The sequence below is a fragment of the Hemicordylus capensis genome, chromosome 2, assembly GCF_027244095.1.
Source record: "Hemicordylus capensis ecotype Gifberg chromosome 2, rHemCap1.1.pri, whole genome shotgun sequence".
NCBI classification, from domain to species: domain Eukaryota; kingdom Metazoa; phylum Chordata; class Lepidosauria; order Squamata; family Cordylidae; genus Hemicordylus; species Hemicordylus capensis.
The window spans coordinates 378,111,344-378,130,659 of NC_069658.1; the positions used below are offsets into that span (position 1 = coordinate 378,111,344).

Below are 19,316 nucleotides of genomic sequence, written 5' to 3' on the forward strand. Positions count from 1 at the left end.
TTCCTTTCTGTTTTCTTCATTTGGGCAGGCCTTCCATTTTCTGAAGTAAGTCTTCTTCCCCTTTATAACTTCCTTACCTTTACTTGTTAGCCATACTGGCATCCTCCCAGACTTGGTGGTACCTTTCCTCCTTTTTGTATACATTCTAGCTGGGCTTCTAATATTGTGGTCTTAAATAAACTCCATGCATTCTGGAGCAAAGTGACTCTACCAGTTTTCCCATTCAGTTTTCTTTTCACCAAACTCATTTTAGAGAAGTTTCCTCTTCTGAAGTTCAGAGTGTCTGTTAGACTTTCTTGGCGATTCTCTCCCTGCATTTATGCCAAATTTGATCACACTATGGTCACTGTTTCCTAAAGGTTCCACCACACTGACATCTTGCACCAAGTTCTGGGAACCACCTTAAGTCCAAGGTCGCCTTCTCTCTAGTTGGTTCCATGACCAACTGTTCTAGGGCACAGTCTTTCAGTGTATCTAGAAATGTGGCCTCTGTTATTACCTGAGTGTGAATTTACCCAGTCTATGTGTGGGTAATTGGTCAGCCATCATTACAGCTGTCTCTCCCCAATTTCTTTCTGCAACTCCCAGTCACTGTTAGCGCTTTGATCAGGAGGGCAATAGCACGTCCCCAGTAGCACATTTCCTTTAAGACCATGTATGGTCACCCACAGAGTTTCTGTGGAGGGCTCTGGTCTTCCTAGGTTTTCTAGTTTGTTAGATTCTATCCCTTCTTTAATATACAGAGCTCCTCCACCCCCAATTCACCCCTTGGAATTATATCCAGGGATAACAGTGTCCCACTGGTTCTCACTGTTCCACCATGTTTCTCTTATGCCCACTATACCTATGTTTTCATTAGCAACCAAACACTCCAGTCCACACATCTTTGCTCAGAGGCTTCTGGTATTGACATATAAGCAGTTATATGCTCAATCTTTCTTTTGCCCATTTGATCTCTTTGACCAGCTAGCACATGCTTCTCTCTGCTTTTTATCTGGTTCTACTCTGTCACCTTCTGTTTTATCTGATTTACACCCTTGCACCTTATTTGCTGAACCGGATACTGCCCAGCTCCCATTGGCTATTCCGCAGGCGTCATTTCAAAAGCTGCTCTGTAACCATTTTGATTTTAAGCACCAGCAGTCTGGTTCTATCTTGATTCAAGTGGAGCCCATCCCATGCATTGAGACCCCTCAGCTGTGTCTCACTGGCCCTGCACTTGGAACAGGCAGCATTTCTGAGAATGCTACCTTGGGGGTCCTGGACCAATCTGCTACCTAGCGACCCAAATTTGGCTTCTAGTACCTCCCGACTGCATTTCACAACATTGTTGGTGCTGACGTGCACTACGACAGCTGATTCCTCCCTAACAGCCTATCTAGACGCTGTGTGACATCCGCAACCTTTGCCCCAGGCAGGTAAGTCACTGTGCAGTCTACATGTAGGTCACAGACCCATCTCTCTTTACCCCTGATTGAATCGCCTACTACTAGAAGGCCCCCATCCCCCAGAGAAGTATCCCCTGTGCAAGAGGCTATGGGCTCATCATTCATGGAAGGGGTCCCTTCTAAGGAAGTTTCCCTCCCTCCCTCCCTCTCAGAATGATGTCCTCTTTACCTGAGACAGCAGAGGAGCCATCAGCTTGGGAGTGGGATGCCTGAAGGTCTCATCCATGTACCTCTCCGACTCTCTGAGCTTCAGCAGATCCGCCATCTTGGTTTCCAGGGAATTAACTTGTTCCCCGAAAGCCAGGAGCTCCTTGCACCGAGCACACACCCATTACTTCTGCCCATCGAGCAAATAGGGGCAACATTTCATTGTGGGTCCATACTTCTTGTACATATTTCAAGACCCATAGTATGTATTTGCCAGATTGTCATAATAGTCCACACCAATCATTCTAAGAGAGACTTTGGCTGACATCCTAACAACATGCTTTTGTAACAAATTGTGCTAGCACAAAGATTTCATAGCAGTCTTTAAAAGGGGGGCGGAGATTCATGGAATTGTGATCTTGTGCAAAATTACCCTTTAAAGCAAAATGATGCACTCTTGAGGTCATGCAACACCAGTCTTCTACACAAGCTCCAGATTTAGCACAAGTAGCAGTGCAACAGCTTTGCACTAACAGAACATCTTTCTACAAGTGTTTCATTAGTCAGGATGTCAGCCAATTATTTTTTTTAACTCGTTAATTTAAAATGCTTTATGATGATCCAGTCTGAAGTGGTTGCATGTTTGATTGTATAGTTGTAAGCAATTGGTTTTTGGAGACTTCAGTTAAGGTAAAAGACAGGATAGGAACTTTTTTTAATCACTTAGTTATTCCAAAGCAAAGTTGAAACACTTCCAAGAAACTGCCACCTTTTAAGTCATGACTGAGCCAGCAAAGTTACTGTCATGCCTTTCTTGCTAATCCCAAGAACAAAGTGTCTCACTGCTTAGAACAATTTAAAAATCATCTCGGAAAGGAAGAGACTCTAAAAATGAGTGTGAAAATTGCAAAATAGGACACAGATTTAGAGAAAGATTTTTTTTTTATTTTTAAGCTTCTATGAGGGTTTGTACAAACAGAGTAAAAAAAACTTTTCAAAAGTAATCAAGAACATCATTTTCTTTTTACTATTGTAGGTGTGTTTTAAAGTCCAAATGTTCCACTGAAATTGACCAGACTGACCTCCCTGTATTCAGAGGCAGGCAACTACTCTTGACAAGCAATCTGGACTACTGGCAGGGGTGCTGACTAGGAAAGGAAAACCCCTACTCTGACTTAGTATATGCCACGTGTTGAGATAGCAATAAGGGCAATGAGATTCAGGATAGTGAACACATCCCGAGAGGTTACCTAATAAGCAGAAGAAAGTGACCATGAACTGTCCTATGCTGTTGGGTTGACCCTACAGGGTGTGTTCTTTCCCACAGTCCACCAAAAGGAGTGTTTAGCACAGACTCTTGAAGACACCCAAGGAGGTACTATTTTCCAATGATCTTTTAAAACTCAAAGTACAACCAATATTCAAAGGGAAAAGATACCTGCTTCATTTCATATTTCTCAGTCTGTAGGAAAGGCTAGGAGCCAGTATGAAGAGACAGCCAACCAACCAACCAACCACACAAACACTGACCCTCTGATACATGTTATCAAAGACTGAAATCAATTATATGCAAACTACAACATAGAATATTTCCCTTCTCAATCTGCAGTCTTTACTTTTTCTGAAGACTGCTCTACGTGTTACCTTATCCCTGGAATAAGCTGTTTCCATGTGGTGACCCCCCCCCTCCCGTACTGTCTAGCATTGTTTGCTGCACAGAATCTCTTCAGCTATTGCTACAGAACAAATTCCACGCCAGTGAGGATTGCCTCCATGAACACCTTGTGCTGGTGAGGAAACTACCCGACAGCATTAGGAGGATCCATATGGCACATTGCACTCAACATGACACTGGAATGAGGAAAATTGCCACACTAAAGTGGCTTGCTATGCGGATTAAGTAACATGTAGAGCAGCCCTTACTCATTTTGACATGGGAGCAGGACGATGTTCACACTGGAGTTTCCCATCTTGCCGCAGTCTTCCAAAAACAAAGAAGTTTTAAAACTTTGGCATAATGACCATTTCTTTTTTATTCTTGTAATTGTTTGGTTTTCAGCACCAATGTGGAACAAACCAAGTTATAACACACGAAACACAAACATACCTTTCAAATGGGGGGGGGGGAAAGCTCCAGAAGGATAAAATGGGAGAGAGCCTCTCTTCAGATTTTATCACTAACAGTTTAGAGAGATAATCCAGTCCTTCCAAGCTGCCCTGTGCTACTTCTTACAATCCATCTCCAAAAGGACAAGTTGTCAGAAACAAGAAAATGGAACCATCCCTCAAGAAAAAACCCTCCTTCCCCTGTACCCCCAAATCAACACACGAGGAACCATTTTAAACAGATTGCTGTGTTACAATTCTGAAGTCTTGCATTCTTGGGATATTTTGGGTGAAATCCACTAGTCATGAGGAAATCTACAGAGGAATAGTGCTCCCTGAACCTACTTGGAAATCAAGTTCAGTACTGCAGAATGTCTGCCATACCCTCCCCCTCCAACTCCTGGCTAAGAAACATTTAGTTGTCACATCTATGTTTCTGTTTTACAAGGCTGTAAAGTCTCATGTTTCTGATTGAAAATCTGACAATTCAGGGGTTAGAAAGAGTCTAAAATAGTTTGATTTACGTTATAAAAGTGTCCCCCCCGCCATGAAAAGGTTTGTTGTTAACTGACAAACCAGAAGTCTGAATCTAGCAGACAAGAAAAATATTCAACATACCTGCTTAAATCATCATTTTGAAGCAAAATAATCATGATTACTCAATAACGGCCAAAGTCTGACTGTACCCAGCCTCCGTCTGTGAGCAATTTCACTGACCCTACCAGCTCTGAGGCCCAGCAGAACATCTGGCAGAGTAAGAAGAAATATGATGATCAACCTTTTATCCCCTGTTTACGATCTATCTTCTTTTGAGCTGCCTGGACAGCCTGAAGTTGGAATATTGAACCATAGGAATTCCAGTGTGATGTGATTCCAAGACCTCATGAGTCTAACTACAAAGTAGCCTTAGCTAAAATTCCTCAGCTAATGCACATCTTTTCGAAAAGAATCAATGCAGGAATTTATTTGGACAGCAGTCTAAAAACTAAATTCTGAAATCAAGTCTGTTTGCTACCCTCCATCCCTCTACACCAATAAACAGTCTATTCACAAAACACTAACCGTGACAATACACTCCCTGTAAGTAGTCAGAGAAAGAGAAAGTTTTTAAAAATAAGTTAAACACACACACACACACACACACACACACAGAGTCCCCTTTGGGCAATAAATAAATAAATGTGCATAAGTGTTGTTTTGATCTCTTGCAATTGAGGGGGGGAGCCCTCAAACTGCTGGCCATATGAAAATGTTTTGACTGCTCCCAAGGGTATAGTATAGTCCAGGTGGATTTCAATGGTACAGAGCCTCTGAATGCTTCCATGATGCAGTACAATAGGCCAAGCAAAGGAAGATATAGTATTTGAAGAGCTGTGAGTTTGCCACTAGTCCTGTGCTAGCTGCAACACAAAGTCAAATTTGCTGCTGCTGCTGAGTTGCTCTGCTTTCAAACCCCTCTATGGAACTTTGGATACACCATGCCCTTTTTAATTAAAAAGACAAAGCAAAAGTTTGGAGGCTACCAAACAAAAATAAAAATACAAAAACAAATCAAGCAGCCCCTAAAGCTTACGGTGTTCAGGCAACCCTGAATCAAGACAAGTGACCAAATTTACAAGTAATCCAAAGTTAAAAGTCCCTTTCCATATAAGATAGAAGTTACTTCTATTTACTTTAACATGCAAATTTATAATATATGATATATAGAGAATATAGTGAAATGCTAATGCCTAGAATATAACCATCTACCCAGCTAGTCTCTGCCTTACCTTTGGCATGATTTTTAAAAACAATTTTGTTTACTTTAAAATCCTCACTGAATCGCATGCACCACACGCTGCACACATGTGCCCCCCACCCCCAATATCCCCACACACTTTAAGAGCAGATGTCAGGCAGGCAATTGTAAACATTTAGCCACCCAGATTAAAAATAACATTAACAAAGATTTGTTCTAAATTAATACATTAAAAAAATAATTCTAAAAATGCAATAAAACTGCATTTTTCTCTCAATTTTCCTTGAAAAGTCATCCCGTGTTTTTGAACTTTTGAAAAAGCCTTTAACCTGTCCCAAACCTACCCCTAGTGTTCCTGCCATGGCAGTCTTAAATTTTAACCTTACTTGGAGAATGGAAGACATCCTTCCACATTTGAAAGTGAGATAGACCATTTCCTCCGAAGAGGTTATTCTTGCTTTCTCTTGCAATCAAAAAGGAAGCAGCCTCTACCGAAGAAGCCCAAATTTTAGGATGGTTTGCAGCATCTGAGAGCTTCAAGTCCAGAAAGAAATTGAATAGCAGGAGCCAAAGTAATCCAGGCATGGAATAAAAATTGCACCCTCTCCTGTACAAACCTTTCCAGCAAACCCAGAAGTGTTCTAATTCAAGGTTCCAACATCAACAACCCAAACTTCTATCCATGACAGATGTTTTTGAGAGTTTAATCCACTTGGTCCACTTTCTCCATCCTTCACTGCACCTGAATCAGGACATATTTTCAGTTTACGAAAAATATTTCCAATCTGGATTGGTACCCTTCACTGGCACTTGTGTAACTGCCATAATATAAACCTTCTAATCTGTCCTAACGCTTGACCAAGCCACTGCACTTCCTCTCTGCTCTTCGCCATTTGTTAAATACACCCACAGAGACTTCAGTCCCACTGACTGTACTGAACCAACAGAATGAGCAACAGCCTCATTCCCCTGAAGTGCCCACTATCACTAGTACTGTGCTTGGTTTGGCAAGACAGGGTGGTACCCTCAGGTGACAGAGGGAACTTCTGGGTATCTCTGCCACTGCTCTGCTTCAACTTGCTGAGAGAAGATAAAGCATGCAAAGACACTCACATGTCACATTTCCAAAACCTTCTGGGCCAATTCATTTAACAACTTGAAGTGGGCAAAGCACATCTGGACCCTGAAGCATGAGAGGGATAAACGCCCAACTATGGATAGTATATACTTCCAATGGAAGGTTGAACAGCGCAGGGCTGAACACAAGCAACACCCTCAGCACCACTGCTTCTTTTAAGACATTTTGTAATAAATTCTAAAATCCCAAGTTCACAAAATGCGACATCACACAAAAATTGCTGGAGTCCTAAATAGATATTATTTAAGATAGCAGCAAACCATGTGCCTACAAGTTCTCAGCGACTGAAAAAACCACCCATAATCCAAAACCGTTTTAAAGAGAGAAAAACCCTCAAATTTGCAATGCTAGTCATAGGATTCATGGGATTTTGTTTTCCATTAGCACAGGAAGATCAAATTACCCAATCACATTCCTGCACAGTCAGACATTACCAGTCTACTGACACTTGATTAAGACTTCCAGGGTCTCACCAACTACCAGCGATCATTTGTGGGCTTGGTAGGTCTCTAACCAACTCATGCTGGCAACTGCTAATAAAATCATTTAAAGGATTTTGTGCTCTACAAGCCAAACCATGTTCTTTCTGCCAGATCAGAGGGTAGATCCATTGCTAGGTCCACTATTAAGATCTCCGGGTCATTTTGGAGGGATGAAAGTGCCAGTTGCCATATCATGTATCACCAGTTCTCTGCCAACTAGTATGATTACTTTGCTGAAGTACATTTAAGAATGTAGTAAGATGGTACCACATGTAGCCAAGCCAAAACAAAGGCACTTCCAAGCATTAGGCTATTCAACTGCTTCCTAGGAGGAGACCATTGCTGTTCACCTTTATTCTCCTTCTCTCACTCTTCTATATTTCCCTGTACATGCCATGCTTCATATCCCAACATTCAGTATGAACACTGCTTTCTTCTCCATGCAGCCCAGCGGTGCCGCTCCCAACTTGCATATGCTGTTCTTCAACCAGGATTTTGGAACCCCAGCTTTCACTCCTCAGTACCTCTCTGCTCCTCACCTTCTGCAACATTCTCAGTCCAGGGTGTTTTACTTCCCTATGGAAGCAATCCAAGCCATGCCTAGACCTCTGAACTTTGCTTTCGCTTAAAGTTGAATACACCCAAGTAAAACAGCAAAATAATCATAGCAATTCTTGCACTGTGCAAAAACTGGTGGACCTGTTTTGGTGGGGGAGTAGGACCTGTCACTGAAAAAGGCCTCCTTGATCTAACAGGAAAAATACTGCAACCCACTAAGAAGTCCATCACTACAGCTTCAGCATTGATGAACTGCACATCTCATCCATCAACCACAAGATCCAGTTCCTTGACCAGTTTTTGTGCCCTCCTTCCATCTATACGTTTCAGTTTAGGACCAAGTCTCCATTTCCCAATTAATACACACAGTGCCCTTCTCATCTACTTGTGGAAGTTCTAGAAGCCATGCTTTAAGTTTGTTGTGCAAGCACTACCATTCAAAACAGCATCTATCTGTATTATTCTTTGGGGGGTGGGGTTGGAGGGCCGTGCATAATTCCTAACCCAAGCTTATTTCTATGGGAAACCTTACATTACATTCATTGTGAGACCCCACGAGACAATATACCCCCAAGACAGGGGTGTCAAACTGAGGCACTCCTGCAGATGTTGGTCTATGACTCCCATCATCCCTGGCTCCTGGCCACTGTAACTGTGGAATATGGGAGTTGTAGTCCAACAACAGTTGGAGGGCCACAGTTTGATACCCCTCCTCTAAGACAACTTATATATTTTGTGCTTCCTTGCCATTTTGTTCATGTGAAACACCAAACTGCATCTCTGCTTTGACAAATTCTCCAAGGATTTAGGCACTCAAGATAACTAGGCTGTGCATATTCCGGCCAATCCATGCTGTGCCTTAACGATGGAAAAAACCCACTAAATGTTGCCCTCAGAATTTTGAAGATCAAACCCTTGTTACTCCACACCTTTGGAAGAATGTATAATTTTCCAGATTTTCTTAAATCCTCAGAAGCCTAGGAAGACAACACATAACTAAAGTTCACAGAGGAGATTAGTACAAAATAAACTTCTTGTTAAAGCCTTCACAATTTTAAAGAAATGCAACTTGGAAGCCAGGCATCTCTCAGAGACCCTCCCTAGTACCATGCACTGTTTTAACTTTGACACCCTTAGGACACCTTTATCTGGCTTCCTTGCTCATTCTACTCCATTTCCATGAATCCCTCTCCTTGTTCCAACATGGTTTGTTTCCATCTTAGCGCAACACCTTCCATTTCAGCTCACTGAACTTTATGTGCGCTCGCTCGCTCTCTTTCTCATACAGCAGGTAACTCTTCACAACACACTCCATACAGTTTCCTGTCCGACACAAATCTACTTTTCTGTAAAACCCTTGCAATAACAGAACTTCAACAGCGTGCTACAACCATGTCCCAGTAGTCTGGACACTCGGGTGGTCCTTTCGTGAGGGAAGCTCAGACAGTCGCCTCCTGCTTTGGACTTTGGGGTACTCCCCTGCCTTGCATCCTCATCAGAAAAACTCTTCTCCAAGAGCCACCCTGAGAAGGTGCTCTGCCGCCACCTCCTAGCCCAATGTGCCCTCCACCATCTCCTCATACTGGGATGCGCACACAGCATTTGGCACGCTGCTCTGGGGCAGGGAGGTCTTGGGCTGCCACAACCTCTGCTTCACTCATAAAAAGAGATCTCTGTTCCCTAAGCTTTTAGGACTTTGGCATCTTTCATCCTTTTTACCCTGCCTGGCAGTGGTCGGTCAATGAAAATCATGGTTGTAGAGCAAACACAAGCTACCCATTTTCTTCTTGAACATACCCCTCCCAAATTCATCTTCCTATGCCTCAAAGTCTCACCATGATCGTTGGCCTGATTTTCTGGCACATCGCCTGTCATACCCAAGCTCTCTGTAGGAGTTTCCAACTGACAGTAGATGCCTGAGCATAGGTGATGCTAAGACTGCGCCTTCCTCCACTAGTTCTGTCGCTGAATACACTCTCATTTTTGGCTCCTTCATTCCTACCAACAAAACAGCTCCTCATCATAAATGACCACCACTGCATCTCATTTTCAGGACATCTCAAACACTGCATAACCTTGGGTTCACATTTTTGCAAACTGTTGCATACTGTATTTCTTTTGGTTCCAACTATAAAGCTGATCTATACTTCTGGAATCCTTATATGGCCCTCCTCAACTTAAAACCAAAATGCCCAGTGCACCACAGTGAAACACTGCTATATGGTGTCTTTTCCTGCCTGTGCCATGAGTTACAACTTTACTTCAACTATTGAGAGGATTAGAATAAAAGCATAGAACACAAATCCCATTTGCTAGCAGGAGAAAGCAGGAATAAGTCTCACCTTCAGGTTAACACCCAGATCTTCAGGTTGTTTGTTTGCCTCTGGACTACTTGAATAATTATGGGGAGATTCAACCAGGATTCATTCCCCAAAATCTCTGGCCACAACTCATTCCCAAAGCTGCTTCTGGTGGCAATGGTTGCCCTAAAGGATTACACTGCAGTATCAGTGATCCAGACACCTCAACTCCTTCAGCATGCCCCCATCAATATGGGAATGTGTGTCAGTCTGAGAGGCATCTTTGAACTCAAGGTGACTGGATCCTGTCCCTCCCATCTTCTATCTGTGAAAAACACTAGCATAAAAGAAGCCCTATCCTGAAACAGAGTAGGATGGAGGATGTTATTCATCCTTCCTCCGCCTCCGCTGAGCCTTTAGGATCAATTCAGGATTCCACTGCTGAGAATCTAGACAGTGCAGATCCTAGCCCATAGTCACTACAGAACCAACTCCTTGACTATTCCTTAATTTGAAAAACAATTGTTACCAGTTAAGAATCTGGCCCAGCCAGTCCAGGATAGGCCCAAGGGCACAAATGTGTTGCCATCTACATTGTTTGTCTTGTTTTAAATAATCCCTCAGCCACAGCAGTAAGGAATACTTTGGGCTGAGTTTTTTCTTTTCTTTTTTAAATGGCTCTCTTGATGCCAGGATTATCTTTAAGTTTTGCTTTTCCTTTTCTTAAAATACTGGAAGAAAATGAACAAGCATTTATCCTAGCACCAAACACACACTTTGGTAAATAAAAACACCACCGACAAAACTTTGTTCACGCTCAAAACAAAAGAATAGGAACCCCTGAGATCAAAAAGAATTGAAGAGGGGGGAAATCCACTTAAAATGAATTACTCTCGGGCAAGAATAATCTTCAACTTTTCCTTTCCTGTCCCCCCCTCAGCCCTATGAAAAAATGAAATCAAGACAACAGCAGTAGCTAAGCTCAGAAGCTAACGCAGCAGCTGACTCCTCTACTCCCAAACCCATTTCCCCCTCAGCAAATACAAGCCCAGAAACACAAAACCAAAAGGTGGACACATCATAATGCAGAGAGGTTGGCAAAGGGGGTGCAGCAGACAGCCCGCAGCGCCAGAAGTCCACGCTTAATAAATAAGTGGTAAAAAAAATATCTTCTCTTTTCCTTTTGTGTGGTGTGTGTCTGTTCACAGTGCATGGGCAAGGGTCCCTGGTGCATGTCCATGAGCCTCCGTGGAGGAGAGAGACAAGCACACCGTTGCAGGGCGGCAACTCCTAATGGCAGGCATTCAACCACTGAACGACAGCAGCACAGGCTGGGGAAAGCCGCCTTGCCCAGAGCCTGGTGCGCAAGATGCAGAGGTTCAAGAAGAGGAGAGGAACGGTGCCCACGCTCCAGACAGACTCAGCCATCCCTGCCTGGCCATACTGAGGGAGACCAAGTGGGCAAGGGTGATGGAGCAAGTGAAGTGAACAGTCCATGCCACTGACGAGTTGCTCGGGTGAAGATCGTTGCCTGTTGGGGGGCTCTCTCCTGCTCCCCTGGTGAGCTCTGGCTACCCAGGGGCCCTTTCCAGGGCACGACGGCCGCACTGCAGGGCTACCTGGTGAAGAAGGGCAGGTGGTGCTGGCTGAGGATGCTGCTCGTGCGGGGCGATTCCGTCTTCGCCATGACATCTTGGAACCAGGAGGCCACGTCCACTTCCAGTGTCTCATAACGCTTAATGAAGTTGTGTTCCTGAAAGAGAACAAGCAACTTGAGATGGAAAGCACCCGACTGAGGAGCCACACTTTCTTTTGCCTCTCCAACAGGGCTACAAGCAACAGTTGCCAGCTACGCCCACGGGAAGGAAGGATGCACGACAGAACTGCCAAGAAGTGGGATGAACACGACTCGACAGAAGTTCCCCTTTGCTTTATGAAACTAAGTGCAGACAAGGAGGAGGAGAACACATTGTTAATTCCAGCCTCCACGACAGTTAGCACAAAGCAGTGCTGCAAACTGCTCCTGGTTACTTCCTGGACTGACCACTTTAAAGCTTAAGGGCTGGCAGGGACAGTTGCTGTGGCCTTTTAGCCAACTCAGAGATGCTTAATATTCATAATGGCATGTCCAATACTCACAAGTAGCTTGTTGTACTTTGGTCTCTTCCTGTGATCTTTAGTAAGGCTAGAAAGACAGAAAAACACAGTCAAACCACAGGATCCCAATAATTTATTTTTAAGGAACTGGAGATAAAAGGAGTTATGGAGCCATCACTATGGCACTGTCTCCATTATGCAAGACGTGACGAAGATATCTCTATATTTACATGGGTCTGTCATATGATTACAATAACCCATGGAGATCTGCCTCATTTCCCACAACAGCTTGCACTAACTCCACTGTGCAGGAGGAGCTTCTCAAAAGGAGAGGCAGGCAAGACACACAAGCTTAAAGTTCCTCAACAAAAAGTAACCATCATTAGAATGGACTGATAATCATGCCGGAACCACAATTAACCCAGCCACCTCCTTGCGAGTGAGAGAGGCAATGGGGAAGGATGGAAGAATCGTACCCCAGTTCCTGCACTTATGACTGGTTAGTTGTAATAAATAGTTGCCATTTCCAGGACAATGAAGGACCTCTTTTGTACTCCTCTAGAGCCAGCAAAGAAGCTGGCAGGGAACGAAAGCTTAGCAGACACACAGACACGCACATCCACACACAATACAGGAGTGGGTAGAAAAGCAAGGGACAACAATGGACTGGCCCAGAGCCTGTATTTATTATTTTATTTATTGCATTTTTATACCGCCCCTCCCAATTTGGCCCAGGGTGGTTTACAAACAAAATGAACACAGTCAAAATCAGTCAACAACAAAAACAAAAACCCTAAAATACCATAAAACAATCAGTTAAAAAACAATTTTAAAACCATAAAAAAAACCCCAGTACATTAAAAACCCCTTACAATTTAAAAATCCTGGAAGGCCAGGCCAAACAGAGAAGTCTTAAGGGCTCTCCTGAAGGTCAATCAAGAGTTCAAATTATGGATTTCTGAAGGGAGCACATTCCACAGCCCAGGAGCGGCTACAGAGAAGGCCTGCCTCTGAGTCGCCACCAGACATACCGGTGGTAACTGGAGACGGACCTCCTCAGATGACCTTAACAGGCGGTGGGAATCATGCAGAAGGAGGAGCTCTCTGAGCTAACCTGGACCTAAGCCATTCAGAGCTTTAAAGGTAATAACCAGCACTTTGTATTTTGCCCGGAAACACATCGGCAGCCAGTGCAACTGTTTCAAAACAGGCATAATATGGTCTCTCTGAGTTGTCCCAGAGACCAATCTGCCTACCGCATTTTGAACTAACTGAAGTTTCTGAACTACGTACAAAGGCAGCCCCACATAGAGCGCATTGCAGTAGTCGAGCCTGGAGGTTACCAACTGGTGCACCACTGTTTTTAGGTCATCCTCTTCAAGGAATGGATGCAGCTGTCAAATCAGCCGAAGCTGACAGAAAGCACTCCTGGCCATGGCATCCACCTGAGATACCAGGGTGAGGCCTGGGTCCAGGAGTACTCCCAAGCTGCGCCTGCTCCTTCTGGGGGAGTGTAACCCCATCCAGTACAGGGAGATGCAACTCATCCCTCAGATTCTGAACCCTACAATGAGCACCAACATCTTGCTTGGATTCCGTTTCAATTTGTTATCCCTCATCCAACCCATTACTGCCTGTAGGCAGGCATTTAGAGAATGAACAGCATTTCCTGATGATGCAGATGAAAAAGAGAAGTCGATTTGGGTGTCATCAGCATACTGATAACACCCAGCACCAAAACTCCTGATGACCTCACCCAGAGGTTTCATGTAGCTATTAAAAAGCATTGGTGACAGAATGGAGCCCTGGGTGACTCCAAAAACCCCATTTTGAGGAGCAACTGTCACCAAGCTCCACCATCTGGAATCTACCCGAGAGATAGGAGCGGAAGCACTGCAAAGCAGTGCCTCCTATCCCCAACTCCCCCAGGTGACCCAGAAGGATACCATGGCCGATGGTATTGAACACCACCAAGAGATCCAAGAGAATCAACAGAGTCACACTCCCTCTGTCGATTCCCCGATAAAGGTCATCCATCAGACCAACCAAGGCTGTCTCAACCCCATCGCCCGTTCACTAGTCTGGAGGCAAGGATGGGATTCACCCTCTAGAGAACAGTGAGGGTGAGCTCAGTTGGTTGTCTGTTTTAGTTATCAGTCTGACCCAGCATGACAGTTCTAATTCCCTTACACACCCATTAATTGTATCAGGATATCAACTGTATCAGCTGCCCCAGAACGAACACCAGCCAGTGCTCAAGGAAGCAACTGGTGTCCAAGAACTCAGCAGGAAAATGAGATGGTGGGAAAACAGCAGGATTGTAGGAGCTGTGAGGCAGGCAGGCTCCATGAGGGATTGTGGATTGCCAGTACACAGCCACATGTCATTGAGAATATTTACTCACCAGTCTTTCACAAAGGACTGGAAGTCCACAGAAAACCCCATGTTGTTTGGGAGAAGTGGGGGATCTTCCTGCAATACCTTAGTGAGGACCTCAAAGTCTGTTTTACAGTTCTTGTATGGAAACTGGCCAGTAGCCAGCTCAACCTGCATTGGGGGTGGGGGTGGGGATACAGAAAACAAGTGTTAAAAATAAAAATCATTTGGTAAGGATCATTATCAGCCTATCTCTCACTATTGTTAAGTAGTTTCCTCTAGTATCACTGAAAGCCATGAAGAACTAGGGTGGGAATATAATTCCTTTATAGGTGTGGTAACATTTCTCTTAGTATTATGACACTGAATATTTCATGTCGATGAGCCAACTTAAGAATTCCATGTGCAGGAATGTTTTGTCATGTGACCATCTTCAACAGTTACGATTCCTCCACATGCACTGTAAGAGGATGAACTGGCAAGAAACAATACCATGTGCCTGTTTCAATATTTGAATCAGCTTATTTAGTGAAATGCTGTTCTAGTACACTTGACTAGGCATGTGCGCAAAACGTTTCGGAGGCCATTATGAAGGCCTCCGAAACGTTTCGGCACTGGGGGCGGTTTCGGCGTTTCAGCGCCGGCGGGGGTAGCACTTTAAGGGCGGGGGAGGGTGTACTCACCCCTCCCGCCGCATTTCCCCCACCGGTGCACTGTTTTTTTTTAAGCCCCTCGGGGCAGCAGCGTTCCTCCCTGCCGCTCCGTTTGCCCTGTCGGCCAGAAGTGGCGAGTGCGCATGTGCCTGTTGCGTGCATGTGCACCCTTCTGCCGTGTGTGCGCATGCGCACGACGGGTGCACGCGCACTCGCGACTTCCGGCCAACGGGGCGGCAGGGAGGAATGCTGCCGCCCCAAGGGGCTTAAAAAAAACCAGCGCACTGGCAGGGGAAATGCGGCGGGAGGGGTGAGTACACCCTCCCCCGCCCTTAAAGCGCTATCCCCGCCGGCGCTGAAGATTTCTGTGCACATCCCTACACTTCTAGTGTCTGACCAATGATGTCAGTTGCACTTCTATCCCATTTCACATGCATTTTCTCAAACCTTCAAAAAGAAATTTAGATCGGAGCATTGGTTACTCACCGTGAAGGCTCCTTCTTGCTGCAGGGTCCAAGGGCATCTCACAGAGGAGTTATCTTCACCCACATGACTCCAAGGCAAGACTATGCATATTAGTTAGAGTTTTTGGTTTGGGAGGAGGAAGCCCCTCTCCAGTTCTTTTAGTACCAAAAGCAACAGGCACAACGATGTGAAGCAAGCCCCTGGTAAACTATGCGCAAAACACAAGTCAAACTAACACGGCCAAAAACTAACTAGGCCAATGTTACAGTAATCACTTGGCAGAAGATTTACCTTAACAGATTTCTGAATGGTAGAAGCTGGCACGAAGGGTGGGTCGAGACGTCCTTGGATCCCGCAGCAAGAAGGAGCCTTCACAGTGAGTAACCAATGCTCCATTCTCCGCTGCTCTGGGTCCAAGGGCATCTCACAGATGGGACAAACCAAAGCTCTGGGTCCCAAGAGGGAGGATACCAGCTACTACCATGCAGGGAGCACCTTCTGGAGGGCTCTCCTCCCAAACGCTGCCTGTGCAGATGCCAACATATCAAGTTTACTGTGTCTGGCAATGGTAGAGGAAGCCCACCAGATCGCCGCTCGGCAGATGTCTTGGATGGGGTTGGTAGTGGGAAAAGCTACTGACTTGGCCGATGACCTAGAGGAATGGGTGAGAACCATAGTCGGAGCCCTAAGGCCCTGTGATTCATACGCCAGAGATATAGAAGCCTTAAGCCACCTAGCTATGGTGGCGGGTGTCACTGGCCGACCCATGGATCTGGAGAGAAAGGAAAGAAAGAGGGACTCAGAGGTTCTAATGTGCTTGGTCCACCTGATGTAGATTTTGAGACATCTGCGGACGTCGAGCTTATGACACACCTCTTCTGCCAGGTGAACCGGGTGCAGGCAAAAGGAAGGTAGCACAACGTCCTGGGACATGTGAAAAGGGGAATGCTACCTTGGGACGGAAAAGGGTCTGGATTAGCTTAACAGAGTCTTCCGAGAAGATACTGAGGTTTTTGTGTACAGACAGAGCCCTGAGCTCAGACACCCTGCATGCAGAGGTGATGGACACTAGGAATGCAAGTTTGAGTGATAGTATCTACAGGGGAATAGAAGACAATGGCTCGAAGGGGGGGGGGGGCTGAAGGGCCTGAAGAACGGTATGCAGCTTCCAGGTGGGGAAATGGTGGACCACCGGTGGGGACAGGAGAGTAGCACCCTGCAGGAAACGTCTGAGGTGTGTGTGGCGACGGCCAGCTCTCTTAGAGGTACCCGCAATGAGATCCACGAGGGAGAAGGCTTGAAGTTTCAGAGTGATCACCAAGAGACCCTTGTCCAAACCGTCTTGTAGGAATTGTAGGAAGTGGGACATGGAGGCGGACCCTCTTGGCACCCCATGGTGGTCCGACCAGCATAGGAAGGCCCTCCACATAGACTGATATATTGGGTTAGTGGAAGGATGTCTGGAGGCTAGCATGGTGTTCAAGACGGTGTCGTGTATCCACGGTGCTTCAGGAGGCGCTGTTCAGTTTCCAGGCAGCTAGCTTTAATCAGCCTGGATTGGGATGAGAGACCGGGCCTTGTTGCAGTAGATCTGGAGTGACGGAGGGCAGCAGGTGGGGTTCTGAGGTGAGGTTGTAGATCTCTGCGAACCATGGACTCTGTGGCCAATAGGGGGCCCTCAGGATGAGCTGGGTTTGAAGGAGCTTGACTCTGCGCAGGACCCTTGCCAAGAGGGGGGTGGGAGGAAATGCGTAGAGGTGACCCAGGGGCCATGGCGCCAAGAGGGCGTCCACTGCTCCCGCCTGTCGGCAGGAAAATCTCATGAAGAAGCGTGGCAGCTGCGTGTCCGCTGGGGTCGCAAACAGGTCTACCACTGGTAGGCCAAAGTGCTTCACAATGAGGAGAAGGTTTTCGGGTTCGGGTGCCATTACCCTGGTAGGAGGTCCGAGCGGCTCAACTAGTCCGCTATTGTATTCAGGTCGCCCTGGACGTGGTGAGCCATCAAGGGTTCCACATGGTGTTCTGCCCAGAGGAACAGTAGTGTTTTCTCCACCTGGAGGGGCCCGGACCTGGTACCCACTAGACCAGTGATTCTCAAACTTGGGTCCTCAGGTGTTATTGGACTTCAACTCCCATAATCCCCAACCAAAGGCCACTGAGGCTGGGGATTATGGGAGTTGAAGTCCAATAACACCTGAGGACCCAAGTTTGAGAATCCCTGCACTAGACAATTTACGTGAGCCTTCGCCAGTGTGTTGTCCGTGTGGATAAGTATGTGGCGATGTAGCAGAGAGGTCACAAATTCCCGTAGGGCTAGCCGCATGGCCCTGAGTTCTAGCCAGTTTATGCTGTGTTGGCGTTCCTCCGCCGACCACCTGCCCTGGACTGACCGGTGCTAACAGTGTGCTCCCCATCCCCTCTTGCTGGCGTCCGTGGTCACGATGATCCTGGGGGGGGATCAAGGAACTCCTTCCCCCCACAAAGATGTAGCAGGGTGAGCCACTACTTTAGGGAGCGTCGAACTTCTTGGGGCATAGCAACCCGTCGGTTGGACTTAATTGCTATGCCCATCTGAAAGGGAAGGAGGAACCACTGCAGAGGCCTCAGATGGAAAACGCCCCCAGGGCACGGACTGTAGGCTTGCTACCATCAGACCCAGAAATCTAGACAGGTCCATGAGAGGTGCTAAGTTGGATTTCAGCACCTTTCGTATCTCTGACTCCAGGATATGTCTTCGGTCCCAGGGCAGGAAGAGTTTGTCCAGCTGCGTGTCTATCAGCACTCCTAGGTGGAGGATCTAGTGTACTGGGAGGAGTTTGGCCGCTTCCACAAACTGTTTAGGGGTGGAAGGGTTATGCTAGACTGCTTAGAACCTGGGAAGACTAGTGCACTTGTTTACCCACTGGCAGGGCCTCCTGAGAGGTTGCAGGGCTGGGCTCAAGGCATGTATGGTTTGGGGCGTACGTGGGGACAGATCCGCCGCCCGGAAGTCTCTGGGGAGCCTAAAGTGAGACTGGTGCTTGGGCATCAGGCCATTTGCTCTCAGACCTAGGTGGTCTAAGTCCTCCTGGCCCATTGGTTCAGTTGGTGAGTGGGGGTCCCCAATGGAGCTAGAAGACCGCTGGAGGTGAAGGGCCTTGTGGGTTGCCGTGGCCAAGCTCCCCATACTACTATGAGGGGCAACCCTGGGGTTCTTGGGGACCCATGACCAGACATAACAACCCTACCTCACAGGGTTGTTGTGAGGACAACAATGACCATGTACACTGCTCTGAGCTCCTCAGAAAAAAGCAGAACACGAGTGTTGAACGTAACTAATAAAATAAAATAAATCACAGAGGAGTGAATACTGAGCTCCCTCTGACTAAATCTGGAAGCCACACTGTGAGAGAAAGGAGAGGCCCGCATTTCCCTTTAATATAATATAATATAATATAGGCATGATATCTCAAGATTTTGCCAATAATCCTCAGTTCACGCATCCTAGGTAGGTGGCATATCCCCAGGAAGAGCAAATAAGGCCTGGGCTACAGGGGTATTTGGGGTCAGACTAGATGACCCTGTGGAACCCACAGTTGGGAGGTCAGACTATTGGGAAAAAAAGACCCAGCATGGGCCGAGCTCACCAATTCCTCCAGTGCCATCGAGGCTGGACTCCTGGTCACACACCCTCCATAGCTGCCCGTGATCTGGCTGCTGGCACCTTCTTTGGGCCTTAGAACCAGAGGCCGCCATTGCCAGCAGAGGAGGAGTCTGCCTGGCCTTCCGCACACTCCGGTTTGGCCGCCCAGGTGAGTGGGGATTGCGG

General features: G+C 46.3%; 1 protein-coding gene across 2 annotated transcripts in view; it reads right to left on the reverse strand.

Moving 5' to 3' along the window:
* Positions 1–2,518: 2,518 nt before the first annotated feature.
* Positions 2,519–19,316, reverse strand: part of MAP2K7 (mitogen-activated protein kinase kinase 7) — a 65,567-nt gene continuing 48,769 nt past the window's right edge. For both annotated transcript variants that reach the window (XM_053296782.1, XM_053296780.1), the window contains 3 exons: positions 14,419–14,561; positions 12,057–12,102; positions 2,519–11,670 (listed from right to left, as the gene is read on the reverse strand). In XM_053296782.1, the coding sequence (XP_053152757.1) occupies positions 11,533–11,670; positions 12,057–12,102; positions 14,419–14,561 (327 nt within the window). In that variant the 3' untranslated portion in view covers positions 2,519–11,532. The remainder of the gene's footprint in view (positions 11,671–12,056; positions 12,103–14,418; positions 14,562–19,316) is intronic.